Source organism: Bufo bufo, chromosome 2, assembly GCF_905171765.1.
Source record: "Bufo bufo chromosome 2, aBufBuf1.1, whole genome shotgun sequence".
NCBI classification, from domain to species: Eukaryota; Metazoa; Chordata; class Amphibia; order Anura; family Bufonidae; genus Bufo; species Bufo bufo.
Genome location: NC_053390.1, coordinates 27,853,467 through 27,870,554, shown reverse-complemented (window position 1 = coordinate 27,870,554; position 17,088 = coordinate 27,853,467). Strand labels below are relative to the sequence as shown.

General features: G+C 48.4%; 2 protein-coding genes across 3 annotated transcripts in view; both read left to right on the top strand.

The window, feature by feature from the left end:
- Window positions 1-17,088, top strand: part of LOC120990673 (zinc finger protein 585A-like) — a 1,368,789-nt gene that overhangs the window by 1,274,267 nt on the left and 77,434 nt on the right. The gene's annotated exons all lie outside the window — the stretch shown is intronic.
- The window catches only part of LOC120991237 (gastrula zinc finger protein XlCGF17.1-like), a 250,829-nt gene that overhangs the window by 222,288 nt on the left and 11,453 nt on the right, over window positions 1-17,088 (top strand). The window contains exon 1 of one of the 2 annotated variants that reach the window (XM_040420099.1): window positions 11,282-11,328. The exons of the other annotated variant lie outside the window; for it this stretch is intronic. Within the exon in view, the coding sequence (XP_040276033.1) occupies window positions 11,295-11,328 (34 nt within the window). The 5' untranslated portion in view covers window positions 11,282-11,294. Of the gene's footprint in view, window positions 1-11,281; window positions 11,329-17,088 lie in introns of those variants that run through there. 2 annotated transcript variants of the gene reach the window in all.

Genomic DNA, 17,088 nt, shown 5'->3' with positions numbered 1-17,088 from the left:
TTGTGGCGGGGTATAGAACAACAGACCGACGAGTGGTTGCTGCCGGTGAGCCTCAAGCCCAGCCTGGTGGTGTGCGATAATGGGCGAAATCTCATTGCAGCTCTGGGACTAGCCGGTTTGACGCACATCCCTTGCCTGGCGCATGTGCTGAATTTGGTGGTGCAGAAGTTCATTCACAACTACCCCGACATGTCAGAGCTGCTGCATAAAGTGCGGGCCGTCTGTGCGCGCTTCCAGCGTTCACATCCTGCCGCTGCTCGCCTGTCTGCGCTACAGCGTAATTTCGGCCTTCCCGCTCACCGCCTCATATGCGACGTGCCCACCAGGTGGAACTCCACCTTGCACATGCTGGACAGAATGTGCGAGCAGCAGCAGGCCATAGTGGAGTTTCAGCTGCAGCAAGCACGGGTCAGTCGCACTGCGGAACAGCACCACTTCACCACCAATGACTGGGCCTCCATGCGAGACCTGTGTGCCCTGTTGCACTGTTTCGAGTACTCCACCAACATGGCCAGTGGCGATGACGCCGTTATCAGCGTTACAATACCACTTCTATGTCTTCTTGAGAAAACACTTAGGGGTCATTTTTAGCACTTTCAGGCCAGTCTCTTCGAAGTGACTCAGAGAGAGGTTTTTTGCAACAGCAGAGGCCAGGTACAAATGTGGCCAGCAATGGGCCCACTACTGGAGGACGAGGATGAGGTGAAGGAGGATGAGGATGAAGCATGTTCACAGCGGGGTGGCACCCAACGCAGCTCGGGCCCATCACTGGTGCGTGGCTGGGGGGAAACTCAGGACGATGACGATACGCCTCCCACAGAGGACAGCTTGTCCTTACCTCTGGGCAGCCTGGCACACATGAGCGACTACATGCTGCAGTGCCTGTGCAACGACAGCAGAGTTGCCCACATTTTAACGTGTGCAGACTACTGGGTTGCCACCCTGCTGGATCCCCGGTACAAAGACAATGTGCCCACCTTACTTCCTGCACTGGAGCGTGATAGGAAGATGCGCGAGTACAAGCGCACGTTGGTAGACGCGCTACTGAGAGCATTCCCAAATGTCACAGGGGAACAAGTGGAAGCCCAAGGCGGAGGCAGAGGAGGAGCAAGAGGTCGCCAACGCAGCTGTGTCACGGCCAGCTCCTCTGAGGGCAGGGTTAGCATGGCAGAGATGTGGAAAAGTTTTGTCACCACGCCACAGCTAACTGCACCACCACCTGATACAGAACGTGTTAGCAGGAGGCAACATTTCACTAACATGGTGGAACAGTATGTGTGCACACCCCTCCACGTACTGACTGATGGTTCGGCCCCATTCAACTTCTGGGTCTCCAAATTGTCCACGTGGCCAAAGCTAGCCTTTTATGCCTTGGAGGTGCTGGTCTGCCTGGCGGCCAGCGTTTTGTCTGAACGTGTATTCAGCACGGCAGGGGGCGTCATTACAAACGCAGCCGCCTGTCTACAGCCAATGTGGACAAGCTGACGTTCATAAAAATGAACCAAGCATGGATCCCACAGGACCTGTCCATCCCTTGTGCAGATTAGACATTTATAACTACCTCCCCTTAACCATATATTATTGTACTCCAGGGCACTTCCTCATTCAATCCTTTTTTTATTTTCATTTTACCATTATATTGCGGGGCAAACCCAAAGTTGAATGAACCTCTCCTCTGTCTGGGTGTCGGGGCCTAAATATCTGACAATGGCCTGTTCCAGTGGTGGGTGACGTGAAGCCTGATTCTCTGCTATGGGACCTCTCTCCTCTGTCTGGGTGCCGGGGCCTAAAAATATCTGACAATGGCCTGTTCCAGTGGTGGGTGACAGGAAGCCTGATTCTCTGCTATGGGACCTCTCTCCTCTGTCTGGGTGCCGGGGCCTAAATATCTGACAGTGGCCTGTTCCAGTGGTGGGTGACATGAAGCCTGATTCTCTGCTATGGGACCTCTCTCCTCTGTCTGGGTGCCGGGGCCTAAATATCTGACAGTGGCCTGTTCCAATGGTGGGTGACATGAAGCCTGATTCTCTGCTATGGGACCTCTCTCCTCTGTCTGGGTGCCGGGGCCTAAATATCTGACAATGGCCTGTTCCAGTGGTGGGTGACGTGAAGCCTGATTCTCTGCTATGACATGAAGCCTGATTCTCTGCTATGACTTGAAGCCTGATTCTCTGCTATGCCATGAAGCCTGATTCTCTGCTATGGGACCTCTCTCCTCTGTCTGGGTGCCGGGGCCTAAATATCTGACAATGGCCTGTTCCAGTGGTGGGTGACGTGAAGCCTGATTCTCTGCTGTGACATGAAGCCTGATTTTCTGCCATGAGACCTCTCTCCAATTGATATTGGTTAATTTTAATTTATTTTATTTTTATTTTAATTCATTTCCCTATCCACATTTGTTTGCAGGGGATTTAACTACATTTTGCTGCCTTTTGCAGCCCTCTAGCTCTTTCCTGGGCTATTTTACAGCCTTTTTAGTGCCGAAAAGTTCGGGTCCCTATTGACTTCAATGGGGTTCGGGGCGAAGTTCGGGTCAAGTTCGGATCCCGAACCCGAACCCGAACATTTCCGGGAAGTTCGGCCGAACTTCTCGAACCCGAACATCCAGGTGTTCGCTCAACTCTAACTGGCACACATTATTAGGGGTATTTTTTAATTGACACACATACGGGGGTATTTTTGTACTGGCATACGTTATAAGGGGGTATTTTTTGTACTGGCACACACTACAAGGGGGGCATTTTTTTGTATTAGCACACATTATAAGGGGGCATTTTGTTTGTACTGGCACACATTGTAAGGGGGTATTTTTTGTGCTAGCACACACTATAAGGCCTCATGCACACGACCGTTGTGTGTATCCGTTGCCGTTGTTCCGTTTTCCGTGATTTTCAATGGGTCCGTTGAAAACTCGAAAAATGCACCGTTGTTCATCCGCGGCCATGATCCGTGTTTCCTGTCTGTCAAAAAAATAGGACCTGTTCTATTTTTTTGACGGACAACGGTTCACGGACCCATTCAAGTCAATGGGTCCGTGAAAAAACATGGATGCACACAAGATTGGCATCCGCGTCCGTGGCCGTAGGCTACTTTCACACAGACGGATCGCAGATCTGTCTGCATAAAAGCTTTTTCAGAGCTGAGTTTTCACTTCGTGAAAACTCAGATCCGACAGTATATTCTAACACAGAGGCGTACCCATAGTGATGGGGACGCTTCAAGTTAGAATATACTAAGAACTGTGTACATGACTGCCCCCTGCTGCCTGGCAGCACCCGATCTCTTACAGTGGGCTGTGATCCGCACAATTAACCCCTCAGGTGCCGCACCTAAGGGGTTAATTGTGCGTATCATAGCCCCCTGTAAGAGATCAGGTGCTGCCAGGCAGGAGGGGGCACCCCCCCCCCCTCCCTCCCCAGTTTTTAATTTATTGGTGGCCAGTGTGCCCCCCCTCCCTCCCCTGTATTACATTCATTGGTGGCCAGTGCGGCCCCCCCTCCCTCCCCTGTATTACTGCACATTCATTGGTGGCCAGTGGGCCCCCCTCCCTCCCCTGTATTACTGTACATTCATTGGTGGCCAGTGGGCCCCCCTCCCTCCCCTGTATTACTGTACATTTATTGGTGGCCAGTGGGCCCCCCCTCCCTCCCCTGTATTATTGTACATTCATTGGTGGCCAGTGGGCCCCCCTCCCTCCCTTGTATTACTGTACATTCATTGGTGGCCAGTGGGCCCCCCTCCCTCCCCTATATTGCTATACATTCATTGGTGGCCAGTGGGCCCCCCCTCCCTCCCCTGTATTGCTGTACATTCATTGGTGGCCAGTGCGGCTCCCCCTCCTAATTAAAATCCCCCCCCCTATCATTGGTGGCAGCGGAGAGTTCCGATCGGAGTCCCAGTTTAATCGCTGGGGCTCTGATCGGTAACCATGGCAACCAGGACGCTACTGCAGTCCTGGTTGCCATGGTTACTTAGCAATTTTTAGTAGCATTATACTTACCTGCAGCACATGCTAGGCTGAGTAGATGATGTACAGTTAAAGAGACATGTGTTCTTCCTAAAATGGCTGCAAGACATGCTGTATTCCAGGTCACCCTGCTGCAATATCTTTGTAAATGATTTTCTCTTGTTCATTTTTCTGTATGCTTTGTTATATCCTGTAACATGTATGTGGGAATAAAATATAATGACTGCCTGTTATGATATAGGTGGGCTGGTGACCTGGCTGTATACCACATAGTGGCAGTGTTTCCCTGTTGTATTACAGGCTCCAGCCAAGTGCACTCCACCTCAATAACGCTCCAGTCCGACTCAGACGCCAGCAAGGTGGAGTACTGGTTTGGGCTGGTATCATCAAAGATGAGCTTGTGGGGCCTTTTCGGGTTGAGGATGGAGTCAAGCTCAACTCCCAGTCCTACTGCCAGTTTCTGGAAGACACCTTCTTCAAGCAGTGGTACAGGAAGAAGTCTGCATCCTTCAAGAAAAACATGATTTTCATGCAGGACAATACTCCATCACACGCGTCCAAGTACTCCACAGCGTGGCTGGCAAGAAAGGGTATAAAAGAAGAAAATCTAATGACATGACCCATGGCCCATTGAGAACCTGTGGTCCATCATCAAATGTGAGATTTACAAGGAGGGAAAACAGTACACCTCTCTGAACAGTGTCTGGGAGGCTGTGGTTGCTGCTGCACGCAATGTTGATGGTGAACAGATCAAAACACTGACAGAATCCATGGATGGCAGGCTTTTGAGTGTCCTTGCAAAGAAAGGTGGCTATATTGGTCACTGATTTGTTTTTGTTTTGTTTTTGAATGTCAGAAATGTATATTTGTGAATGTTGAGATGTTATATTGGTTTCACTGGTAAAAATAAATAATTGAAATGGGTATATATTTGTTTTTTGTTAGGTTGCCTAATAATTATGCACAGTAATAGTCACCTGCACACACAGATATCCCCCTAAAATAGCTAAAACTAAAAACAAACTAAAAACTACTTCCAAAAATATTCAGCTTTGATATTAATGAGTTTTTTGGGTTCATTGAGAACATGGTTGTTGTTCAATAATAAAATTAATCCTCAAAAATACAACTTGCCTAATAATTCTGCACTCCCTGTAATAGCATTCTTAATACAGAATGCTTAGTACAATAGGGCTGGAGAGGTTAAAAAAATAATAATAATAATTTAACTTGCCTTAATCCACTTGTTCGCGCAGCCGGCATCTCTTCTGTCTTCATCTGTGAGGAAAAGGACCTTTGACGACATCACTGCGCTCATCACATGGTCCATCACCATTGTAAAAGATCATGTGATTGACCATGTGATGAGCGCAGTGACGTCACCACAGGTCCTTTCCTGTCATGGGATGCGGAGCAAAACTGATCCGGCATGACACACAGTGCAAGTCAATGGGGATGGATCCGTTTTCTCTGACACAATAGAAGAACGTTCATAACGGATGCAGATGGTTGTATTATCCGTAACGGAAGCGTTTTAACTGAGCCCTGCCGGATCCAGCAAACCCGCTAGTGTGAAAGTAGCCTACTAGTGAAATAAAGATAAGGCTCCATTCACACTATGATATTTTTGTTCCATATCCAAGCCCCTTTCTTGGTGGATTGGATGTGGACCCCTTCATTTCAATGGGGCTGCATAAAGATGAGCGAGCACACTGTGTACTGTCTGCATCTTTTGTGGCCCCATTGAAATTAAGGGGTCCGCATCCAATCCACCAAGAATGGGGATTGGATATGGAACAAAAACACATATGCCTGTTCTGCGGCTAGGTTTGCCACCCGGCCAGTAGATCACCAGCAAGGCCGGTATTTTAGTGGCCCTGTACGGGCTGCTACTAATGAGTGCTTCCATTGTAGAGCGCTCATTAGTGCAGCCTTTACCTCCACCGCCACTTGTGTTAAAAGAAAAACGAAAAAAAAAAACGTACCTCCTCCATTTGCTCGCGCTGTAGGAAACACTCGCTGACTGGAAGCTCAGGATAGGACCTGCGAGACGTCATCACACTGGAGCGCAGGTCCTGTCCTGAGCTTCCAGTCACCATTATTCTTAGGCTTTCCATTTGTGAGATCCGTTCAGAGATCTCACAAGCGGTCAAAAACGGATCAGTTTGCATTCTAATGCATTCTGAATGGAAAAGGATCTGCTCAGAACGCATCAGTTCAGCCTCCGTTCCGTCTCCATTCCGCTTTGGAGGCGGACACCAAAATGCTGCTTTTACCGTTTTTTCACTGACACAATCTGGCACGATAGAAAATGGATCCGTCCTCCATTGACTTTCAATGGAGTTTATGACGGATCCATCTTGGCTATGTTAAAGATAATACAAAAGGTATCCGCACAAAACGCGAGTGTGAAAGTAGCCTTACTAGGGGCACTAATGGTGGCCTTCATCTTTACTGTTGGCATTCAGCTCGGACCTTCACCTGACTGCAGACCGAGGTATGTGGACCTTTAATAAAACTAGTTGAGTGCCCTGCATCAGACTGAACTGCTCCTGTGTGTGCTGCATGTACAGTCGTGGCCAAAAGTTTTGAGAATTACATAAATATTGTAAATTGGAAAAGTTGCTGCTTAAGTTTTTATAATAGCAATTTGCATATACTCCAGAATGTTATGAAGAGTGATCAGATGAATTGCATAGTCCTTCTTTGCCATGAAAATTAACTTAATCCCAAAAAAAACTTTCCACTGCATTTCATTGCTGTCATTAAAGGACCTGCTGAGATCATTTCAGTAATCGTCTTGTTAACTCTGGAGATCATTATGTCAGGCTGGAGATCATTATGTCAGGCTGATTGGGTTAAAATGGCAGACTTGACATGTTAAAAGGAGGGTGATGCTTGAAATCATTGTTCTTCCATTGTTAACCATGGTGACCTGCAAAGAAATGCGTTCAGCCATCATTACGTTGCATAAAAATGGCTTCACAGGCAAGGATATTGTGGCTACTAAGACTGCACCTCAATCAACAATTTATAGGATCATCAAGAACTTTAAGGAAAGAGGTTCAATTCTTGTTAAGAAGGCTTCAGGGCGTCCAAGAAAGTCCAGCAAGCGCCAGGATCGTCTCCTAAAGAGGATTCAGCTGCGGGATCGGAGTGCCACCAGTGCCACCGGGATCGGAGAGCTTGCTCAGGAATGGCAGCAGGCATGTGTGAGCGCATCTGCACGCACAGTGAGGCGAAGACTTTTAGAAGATGGCCTGGTGTCAAGAAGGGCAGCAAAGAAGCCACTTCTCTCCAAAAAAAACATCAGGGACAGATTGATCTTCTGCAGAAAGTATGGTGAATGGACTGCTGAGGACTGGGGCAAAGTCATATTCTCCGATGAAGTCTCTTTCCAATTGTTTGGGGCATCTGGAAAAAGGCTTGTCCGGAGAAGAAAAGGTGAGCGCTACCATCAGTTCTGTGTCATGCCAACAGTAAAGCATCCTGAGACCATTCATGTGTGGGGGTGCTTCTCATCCAAGGGAGTGGGCTCACTCACAATTTTGCCCAAAAACACAGCCATGAATAAAGAATGGTACCAAAACACCCTCCAACAGCAACTTCTTCCAACAATCCAACAACAGTTTGGTGAAGCACAATGCATTTTCCAGCACGATGGAGCACCGTGCCATAAGGCAAAAGTGATAACTAAGTGGCTCGGGGACCAAAACGTTGACATTTTGGGTCCATGGCCTGGAAACTCCCCAGATCTTAATCCCATTGAGAACTTGTGGTCAATCCTCAAGAGGCGGGTGGACAAACAAAAACCCACTAATTCCGACAAACTCCAAGAAGTGATTATGAAAGAATGGGTTGCTATCAGTCAGGAATTGGCCCAGAAGTTGATTGAGAGCATGCCCAGTCGAATTGCAGAGGTCCTGAAAAAGAAGGGCCAACACTGCAAATACTGGCTCTTTGCATAAATGTCATGTAATTGTCGATAAAAGCCTTTGAAACGTATGAAGTGCGTGTAATTATATTTCACTACATCACAGAAACAACTGAAACAAAGATCTAAAAGCAGTTTAGCAGCAAACTTTGTGAAAACTAATATTTGTGTCATTCTCAAAACTTTTGGCCACGACTGTACAGACATATCTCAATCTGCACAGACAAGCTCAGCTCTCTAACACTGACAGAACATACTGGGGTAGATAACTTATTGAACACCCCTCGTATACCAAATTTCAAGGCAATTGGAGCAACTTTAGTTTAGGAAGAGTCGATTTGGGTCCAAACGGAACTTTTAAAAAAATTTGGTGAACCTGAAACTAACCGAATGTGAAAAGGCGCACTTATCTCTAATTCACATCTTTCCGATATTTCTGTTGTAATAATCTGGATTATGTTGTCAGGTTCATTACAGAAAATCTATATTAAAATCCCTTTTAATTCCAGGCTGTAAAACAACAGGAAAACACCTGAGGCTGAGGGGGGATCATAAGGTTCTGTATGAGCAGATTCCTGTTGTCTTATCTATGGCCACAATGAAATACTGATGAACCGCATTACAGTGACCGGCATTCTCCTCTAATATGCAGTGCTCCAGAGACCACATAGCAGCAGATTTCCTGATCTTTTCTAAATTGTAGAACTGGTAACCTCGCCCCAGATTTACCCCAGCGGCTCATACTGGGAGCTCTGGTGCGGGGCACACACGTTTCTCAGACTTAGGGCTCATGCACACGAACGTATTATCTTTCCGCTTCTGTTCCTTTTTTTTTTTTTGCGGACCGTATACAGAACCATTCACTTCAATGGATCCGCAAAAACAACAGAAGGTACTTTGTGTGCATTCCGTTTCTGTATTAACGTTCCGCAAAAAGTAGTACATATCCTATTGTCCGCAAATCACAGTCCGAGGCCCCATTCAAGTCAATAGGTCCTCAAAAAAAAAACTGAGCGCACACGGAACACATCCATATGTCATCTGTATTTTGCAGATCCATACAGTAGAAATGCTATGCCCAGCCCAGACTGCTCATGTGTTTGGTTATTAATAAGTTACTGTTTCCGATCCACAAAAACGGATCGCATATGGAAACCATACGAGTATGTTTTGTGGTAATAACGGAACGGAAAAGGACTTAAATCAGAGAAAAGAAAAAAATCTCAGATACTGAAAAACGGACAGCAAAACAACAACGGTTGTGTGCATGAGCCCTTATACCAACTCCTGGCCGGCTTCTCGTGCTGCGAGCAGGCGCCTGGGACTTCTATAAAACTGCACCGAATATGACCGGACGCGGCATCACTGCGGCACATTCTACTACAGAGACCGATGTGTGGAGCACAAGTCACCGCTGTGCACAGGACGTCTCGTCTCCTTCTAGAAGATACGAAGAAACCAGAAGGAGCGCACAATCCAATCCTTCTCCTCCGGATCTTACACAACAGACACACATTGTACTAAATACAGAACTTTCCAGGTGCGGAACCTGCAAAGAAAGGACAATGTAGTCAGAGAGCGAATCCTGATCTCTGACTATGAACCAGGGACTGAAGAAGCGCTGCAAATGGGAGACATTTCTATGAGAGGCCCATCCATCCCATCACTGAGGAGCTCACACTGCGAGGTCTGCCCCCTACAGGAGACAACGAGAAGATCCTCCTGAAGTAATGGAAACAGTCACTAGAGATCCGTCCTTCACTGCTCCACACAGAGCACAGGAGCTCCGCCCCTCATGTCACATGGTCATTATCACAGGCCCTTCACCACCTCTTATCCAATCCAGAAATGAGCCACGCCCCCTGCACTGATCACATGACGGTGACATCACCGCAGGTCCTTCACCACCTCTTCTCCTCTCCACTGCTAAACCACGCCCCTGCACTGATGACATGATGGTGACATCACCCCAGGTCCTTCACCACCTCTTCTCCTCTCCACTGATAAGCCCCGCCCCTGCACTGATCACATGACAGTGACGTCACCCCAGGTCCTTCACCACCTCTTCTCCTTCCACTGCTAAACCACGCCCCCTGCAATGATCACATGACGGTGACATCACCCCAGGTCCTTCAGCTCTGGCAGTGCAGCAGATACTGGGCAGGTCCTGGTCGGTAGTCAGGGCTCTTGTTCTCTCTGGTATCAGCCATTCCTCCAGCCTGCAGGTAAGATGAGCTGTGAGGAGACAGTGTGGTGGAGAGCTCAGACATGTCACCTCTGGAGATTCTCCTCCATTACACACAAGGAATCCTTCTCCTCTCCTCAGCTTACTATGATGGGGGGAGTAGTAGTGGGGATAGTGGGGGTTGTCATCATTCATTGCTGGATGAGAGAATCTGCTCCATGTGAATGAGGTTTCACTGCCAGGAGCTTAGATACACCCTGCACTGCCAGGAGCTTAGATACACCCGGAGCTCAGGGTTTTCCCGTCAGTGCAGCTTTATGAGGGTCTGAGTTTTGCGGGATGAGTTGTACTTTTTCTCGGCCTCATTATCGGGGACATGGGACTCACTGATTAACCTTTATTCCTGTTTTTTGGAGGAGGATGAAGAAAACCAGCAATACGAGCCTTCTCCTGAATGAGCCACCAAGGATGGACAGGAAGGAGATCAGCAGAAGAATATTAGACCTCACCTTGGAGATCATCTCCCTGCTGAGCGGAGAGGTAAACTTTTCTAGATTTCTCTCCTCTTTATTGTATTGTGTAACAAGTCAGACATCGGGAAGGAGAATCCATCATAGGAAGTGATAGGAAGAGTCCAGGGTCCTGGAGAACGGCCTCCAGACCTTCCAAGTGACGGAGAACCTGAAGATCAGCCCCCAGTATGGTGAGTGATGTATCATGTGACCAGTGACCAATAGTCATGTTGTAGGAGCCATGAGAAGGTAAGTAGGCACGTTGTACCCAGGAGGAAAGGGCCGGAGGAGAGCACATGGCCCCTGAAGGGTTTATTCCCTAAGTGTCTCTCTCCATCCACAGGAGTACACAATAGTGAAGAAGACATCGGGGGACTGTGTGACTCCCATCATCCATCTCCAGGAGTCAGGAGGGCGGAGCAGGACCCCTCCCCCCATCACAGAGCCTCCCCCTCACCCCCTGATACACGAGCAGAAGATCCTAGAGCTCACCCACAAGATGATGGAGCTGCTGACTGGAGAGGTGACACTGCTGGGAATGCTGGGAAATTCTCCAGTAACAGCACTGGAGGGGTCTGGGTGATGACGGTGTCATTGTGTTGTCAGGTTCCTCTAAGGTGTCAGGATGTCACTGTCTATTTCTCCATGGAGGAGTGGGAGTATATAGAAGGCCACAAGGATCTGTACAAGGCGGCCATGATGGAGGAGCACCAGCCTCTTATATCACAAGGTAAGAGCCGTCATGTGCAGTGTATACATGTGTGTGCAGTGACATGTAATGGAGGAGCACCAGCCTCTTATATCACAAGGTAAGAGCCGTCATGTGCAGTGTATACACGTGTGTGCAGTGACATGTAATGGAGGAGCACCAGTCTCTTATATCACAGGGTAAGAGCCGTCATGTGCAGTGTATACACGTGTGTGCAGTGACATGTAATGGAGGAGCACCAGCCTCTTATATCACAAGGTAAGAGCCGTCATGTGCAGTGTATACACGTGTGTGCAGTGACATGTAATGGAGGAGCACCAGCCTCTTATATCACAAGGTAAGAGCCGTCATGTGCAGTGTATACACGTGTGTGCAGTGACATGTAATGGAGGAGCACCAGCCTCTTATATCACAAGGTAAGAGCCGTCATGTGCAGTGTGTACACGTGTGTGCAGTGACATGTAATGGAGGAGCACCAGCCTCTTATATCACAAGGTAAGACCCGTCATGTGCAGTGTGTACACGTGTGTGCAGTGACATGTAATGGAGGAGCACCAGCCTCTTATATCACAAGGTAAGACCCGTCATGTGCAGTGTATACACGTGTGTGCAGTGACATGTAATGGAGGAGCACCAGCCTCTTATATCACAAGGTAAGAGCCGTCATGTGCAGTGTATACACGTGTGTGCAGTGACATGTAATGGAGGAGCACCAGCCTCTTATATCACAAGTAGAGAAGAGTGAATTGAAGTTGACGAAGTGGAAATTTAGCCTCAGCCATCTTGGTTTCTGCCATCTTCCAGTGTACTTCGTGCAGGGAGAGATGTGACAGGCGCTAGGGACAGTGTTTAGGAAAGACTTTATTCTGAAAAAGAAAAACGATTGATCAGTTCAGGGAAAGATCATTCATAGTGTAGGGAAGGGATAGGGAAGCATTATCCACACTATAGGGAGAGAGCAGGGACCAATAGGGGAGTGTAAAGCCTGGGTAATAGGAGCGATTACTATTACACCTTGCTGCACTAATTGGGGATCCACATTGCTCTAATACTACTGGGTTTAGGTTGTTTGCACTACATGATACATCAGTAATTCCAGCAATCCTTGCTTGTTATTGGGGTGAAAGTGCTGTGTGATACAACCAGTTTTGGGGTGTATTAATAGGAAATATAAGTACATCCATTCGCCCTTGGCGTGGAGTTCTGTGTGTCAATCTGCAGTTCAGGAGGTGGTGGCAATGGGCAGTGTGATGCAGTTCAAATTCTTTTACACTAAATTCTGTGCGTCAATCGGTAGTTCAGGAGGTGGCCCGGAAAGAAGTAGCGGTGTACGGGTTCATGGAGGCAGCGGTAGCAGGCAGTCAGCTCAGAGTGATGTGTGGGAAAATGCCATATTCGTCAGTGTGTACATTTTTCATCAAGCTGCCAAGGACGTCACGTCAGCGCGGCCATTTGTAGAATCGGTGGGCAGAAGGTGCAGCGTGGCCAGGGTGCCAATGTTGGCACAACGGCCCTGCGTCAACATAAGCAGCATCACAGTAAAGTGGCCTGGGAAACCATTGCTCCAATGTAGTGGTACAGCCTGACACAGCAACCGCTGCATCACCCAGTGGCCCGCACCCCTTATCCTGCAGTCAAGGCTCCACCACCTTAGCAGAAGGGGCTGTTTCCTTCCCATCATCTATTGGTCCTGATGCTCCTGCTCCTCCTAGTCACACATTTCGTCAGCAATAGTTCACAGAAGCGATTGCAAAAAGACAACAGTACGCGTGCACTCATCCAACGGCGCAGAAGCTGAACGTGCTCCTGGCCAAGTTGCTGGTACTTTAGTTCCTCCCTTTACAAATGGTGGACTCTACTCCTTTCAGAGAACTGATGCCTTATGCCAAGCCAAGGTGGAGAGTCCCAGGCCGTCATTACTTTGCAAAAAAGGCAGTACCTGCCCTGCACACGTATGTTGAACAGAAGGTGGGCCAGACCTTGAGCCAGTCAGTGTTTGTGAAATTTAATGGCAGCACCGACGTGTGAAGCTGTAACTACGGTCAAGAACCTACCTCTCAGTTGGAGTTCCTGAGTGTGTGATAAGGTGAGTTCCACACCTGTTCACATGGTGCAGTACTGCACGGCGGCCATTTTTTGCTTTGGTGCTGTCCTGATGGGTTGGTGGGGCCTAGTGCCAAGGTGGCTTTGCCAGACAGCGGGGGCGCTGTTTGGCTTCTGGGTCCTGCTGGGGCGGTGCTGTTGCGTTGGTGGTCGCTGTGCAGTGCTGCGCCAAATTTAGGTTAGGGTCTCATTCAAAGAGGCAACCTTGTCGTGGTGAGTGGGCCTATGCTTTTTGATCAAATTGTATACTAATGCCTCATGTACAGTATGTAGCATAGGGGTAGGTATACGATATATTGCCCTGAGAAGCGATTTTAATTATGCTGAGAAGCAGTTAGATAAAAGCATAGTATTGAGGATGTGCGATCCAGTTCTTTTTCTTATATTTAATATGGTCAAGAACAATATATGCTCTTTACGCAGTTGCGTAGCGTGGGTGGTTACCCCGGGCGCCAAATTGCCAGGCCGCAGGCATTTCAATGAGGGCCATGGAAGCCTATGGCTCCCGTCCCCTCCGTTGTGCCTCATAGGCTTCAGGCCACTAGGCCGTACCCTATGGCTCTCCTGCTGGGCGGCAGATAATGCTTCAAAGCGGATCCTGATGGCCCTCCCCTTTTACCGGCAGCAGACTTTTTGGTAAGCCCCTGGATGAGATCACTTCGGACGCTACAGGTTGTAAGGCAAGAGAAAAAAAGGACAGCGCCTCATGTGTGGTGTTGCTTGCTAGTATTATCGTACAAATAAATAGTTCGCTTACCAGAGTCTGTTGTGAGGTAGTCACAACAGCTATACAGGCTCCTGCTGGTGTATATCCCGACGGGGACTTGGCTGCAGCCTGCGTTCCTGCCTGCGCCCAAAAATAGGGGTGCTGGAGCTGAAGTGGGACATGGGTAAAAAGAAACCAGATGAACCTCTTCTGTGGGCGCCGCCCAAAAAAATTTGAGCATTCAATTAATTGAAAATAACGATTAAACTGAAACAGGCTGTTTTTCAGCTGATCAAAATTTTAGGACCACATGCCTTTAAAAGGCCAAATCTGTGCAAAGATGTGGATTCATTGTCATTTTCTGTCAGGTAGTCAGACGTTGTGATGGCAACGGCAAAAAAACTCACTTTTTGAACGTGGTCGGGTTGTTGAATTGCATAAGCAGGGTCTCTCACAGCGCGCCATCGCTGCTGAGGTGGGACGCAGTAAGACAGTCATTTGGAATTTCTTAAATAATCCTGAGGGTTATGGAACAAAAAAGTCAAGTGGAAGACCCAAAAATATTTCAAAAGCACTGAGCCGGAGGATCCAATTGGAGTCAAGACACTGGACGATCCTCGACCCAAATTAAGGCCCTTACTGGTGCTGACTGCAGCCTCATAACCATCAGACGGCATCTGAGACTGAAGGGCTTCAAAAACAAAAAATGTCTTCAAAGACCTCGTCTCCTTGAACGCCACAGAACTGCTCGTTTGGACTTTGCAAGAGAGCACCAAACATGGGACATTCAAAGGTGGAAGAAAGTTTTATTCTCTGATGAGAAAAAATTTAAACTTGATGATCCTGATGGTTTCCAACGTTACTGGCAGGACAAGCAGATCCCACCTGAGATGTTTTCTACGTGCCACAGTGGAGGGGGCACCATAATGGTCTGGGGTGCTTTTTCCTTCAGTGGAACAATGGAGCTTCAGGAAGTGCAGGGGCGTCAAACGGCCAATGGCTATGTCCAGATGTTGCAGAGAGCATTCCTCATGACTGAGGGCCCTCGTCTGTGTGGTAACGACTGGGTTTTTCAACAGGACAGCACTACAGTACACAATGCCCGCAGGACAAGGGACTTCTTCCAGGAGAATAACATCACTCTTTTGGCCCATCCTGCGTGTTCCCCTGATCTAAATCCAATTGAGAACCTTTGGGGATGGATGGCAAGGGAAGTTTACAAAAATGGACAACAGTTCCAGACAGTAGATTGCCTTTGTGCAGCCGTCTTCACCACTTGGAGAAATGTTCCCACTCACCTCATGGAAACGCTTGCATCAAGCATGGCGAAACAAATTTTTGAAGTGATAAACAATAACGGCGGAGCTACTCATTACTGAGTTCATCTTTGGAAGTTGGATTTCTTTTTTTGGAGGTGTGGTCCTAAACTTTTGATCAGCTGAAAAACAGCCTGTTTCAGTTTATTCGTTGTTTTCATTAAATCGAATGCTCAAAAAATGTTTTGTCTCACTCCCATTTCTTCTTGTTGCATGTTGAAGCTCTACTTGGAACCTTGTTAAGATCCAGCCATGCTAAGTATGATTTTTTGCCATTTTTCAAGTGGTCTTAAACTTTTGATCAGGACTGTATATGTGTGTGTGTGTGTGTGTATATATATATTAGTGTTTGTGGCTGTTTTTTGGCGCCAACATGTGAGGGGGTTGTCTGCAGGAGGGGCACCCCGAGAGTGACAGAGCTGGTCGGGGTGCTCATGATGCAGATCGCAACACTCTGTGTTTACTCTTGGAAATGTATAGTGCGCTTAAGCACTCGGCGAGTCGGGGGGGGGGGGCGTGGTTCAGGGTCCGGCCTCTCCTCAGGATCGGCGTGATAGGTCGCGCTTCCTTCACTGGTGCCGGAGTGGGGTGGGGCCTGAGAGCGAGGGGGCGTGGCCTGAAGGCGCTGAGAGCCGACGTCATTTTGGGGGCGCGGGTTGTGTTTGCCCCACGCCAGCGGCAGAGGGAGAGTGGGCTCCGCCCATTTCCGGGATTTAAAGCACCTGGCGGGACGCTGATGGTGCTTGCTGCTTGGAGGGACACAGGCTGGGTGAGTGTTGTTTGTTCCTTCTTACAGGGTCTAACCTTTCCCTTTTCCTTATTGGGGCGCCAGGGGTATCATTATGTATGAACCCAGGTCCCGAAGCAGGCGGTCCCTTTGGTGTGTCATTTTTCCTTCATGTCGCACAAAATTTCCATCCCATCAGTCAGACTCCCTCTGCTTTGCGTGTGCTGCGCCCCCATCTAGTGGTTCGGCTCCGGACCCATTGCTTCCTGCTGTCCAAGCTACGGAAGAACCAAATGGGCACGTTCCCTGTCAAGGGTGGTGCAGGATGTCTCCAATACCAACAAAGCTATTGTGGATATATTGTGGCGTTTCTCATCAAGGCAGTTCTCTGACCGGTCTGACTCTGGGGATCATGGGGCTCGTGCCCATCATGGCCGCCCCACAAAATGGGCTAGAATTTCCTCCCCCAAAAGGGGTTCTGTGTCTCCCGTGTTCTCGGCCTCTCCTCCTCCTGCTAGAGAGTCTCACTCCGACATGTCCTCAGTTGAAGAGGCATGTTCCGAGGAGAGAGGGTCAGATGAGGATGTTGTCTCACCGGAGGGTCAGTCGTCTAAACTATCCTCCATGGTGGACAATTTAATTACGGCAGTTATTGAGACGTTGCAGGTTGAGGATCCAGCCCCGTCATCTGCCAGCGCGGGTGTTTGCACAAGTGTTTCCCCAGCCACCAGGAGTCTGAGTCCTCTCTCTCCAAGAAGTGGAATTTTCCTGATAGACATTTCATGTTGCCAAACGCTTGAACGTCCTTTATCCTTTTCCGAGGATTTGACTAAGAAATGGTCAGCTCCACCTGTAGTGGATCCGCCAGTCTCCCGCATGGCTAAACATACTACCTTGCCAATAGCGGATGGGGCTTCTTTTTCTGATAT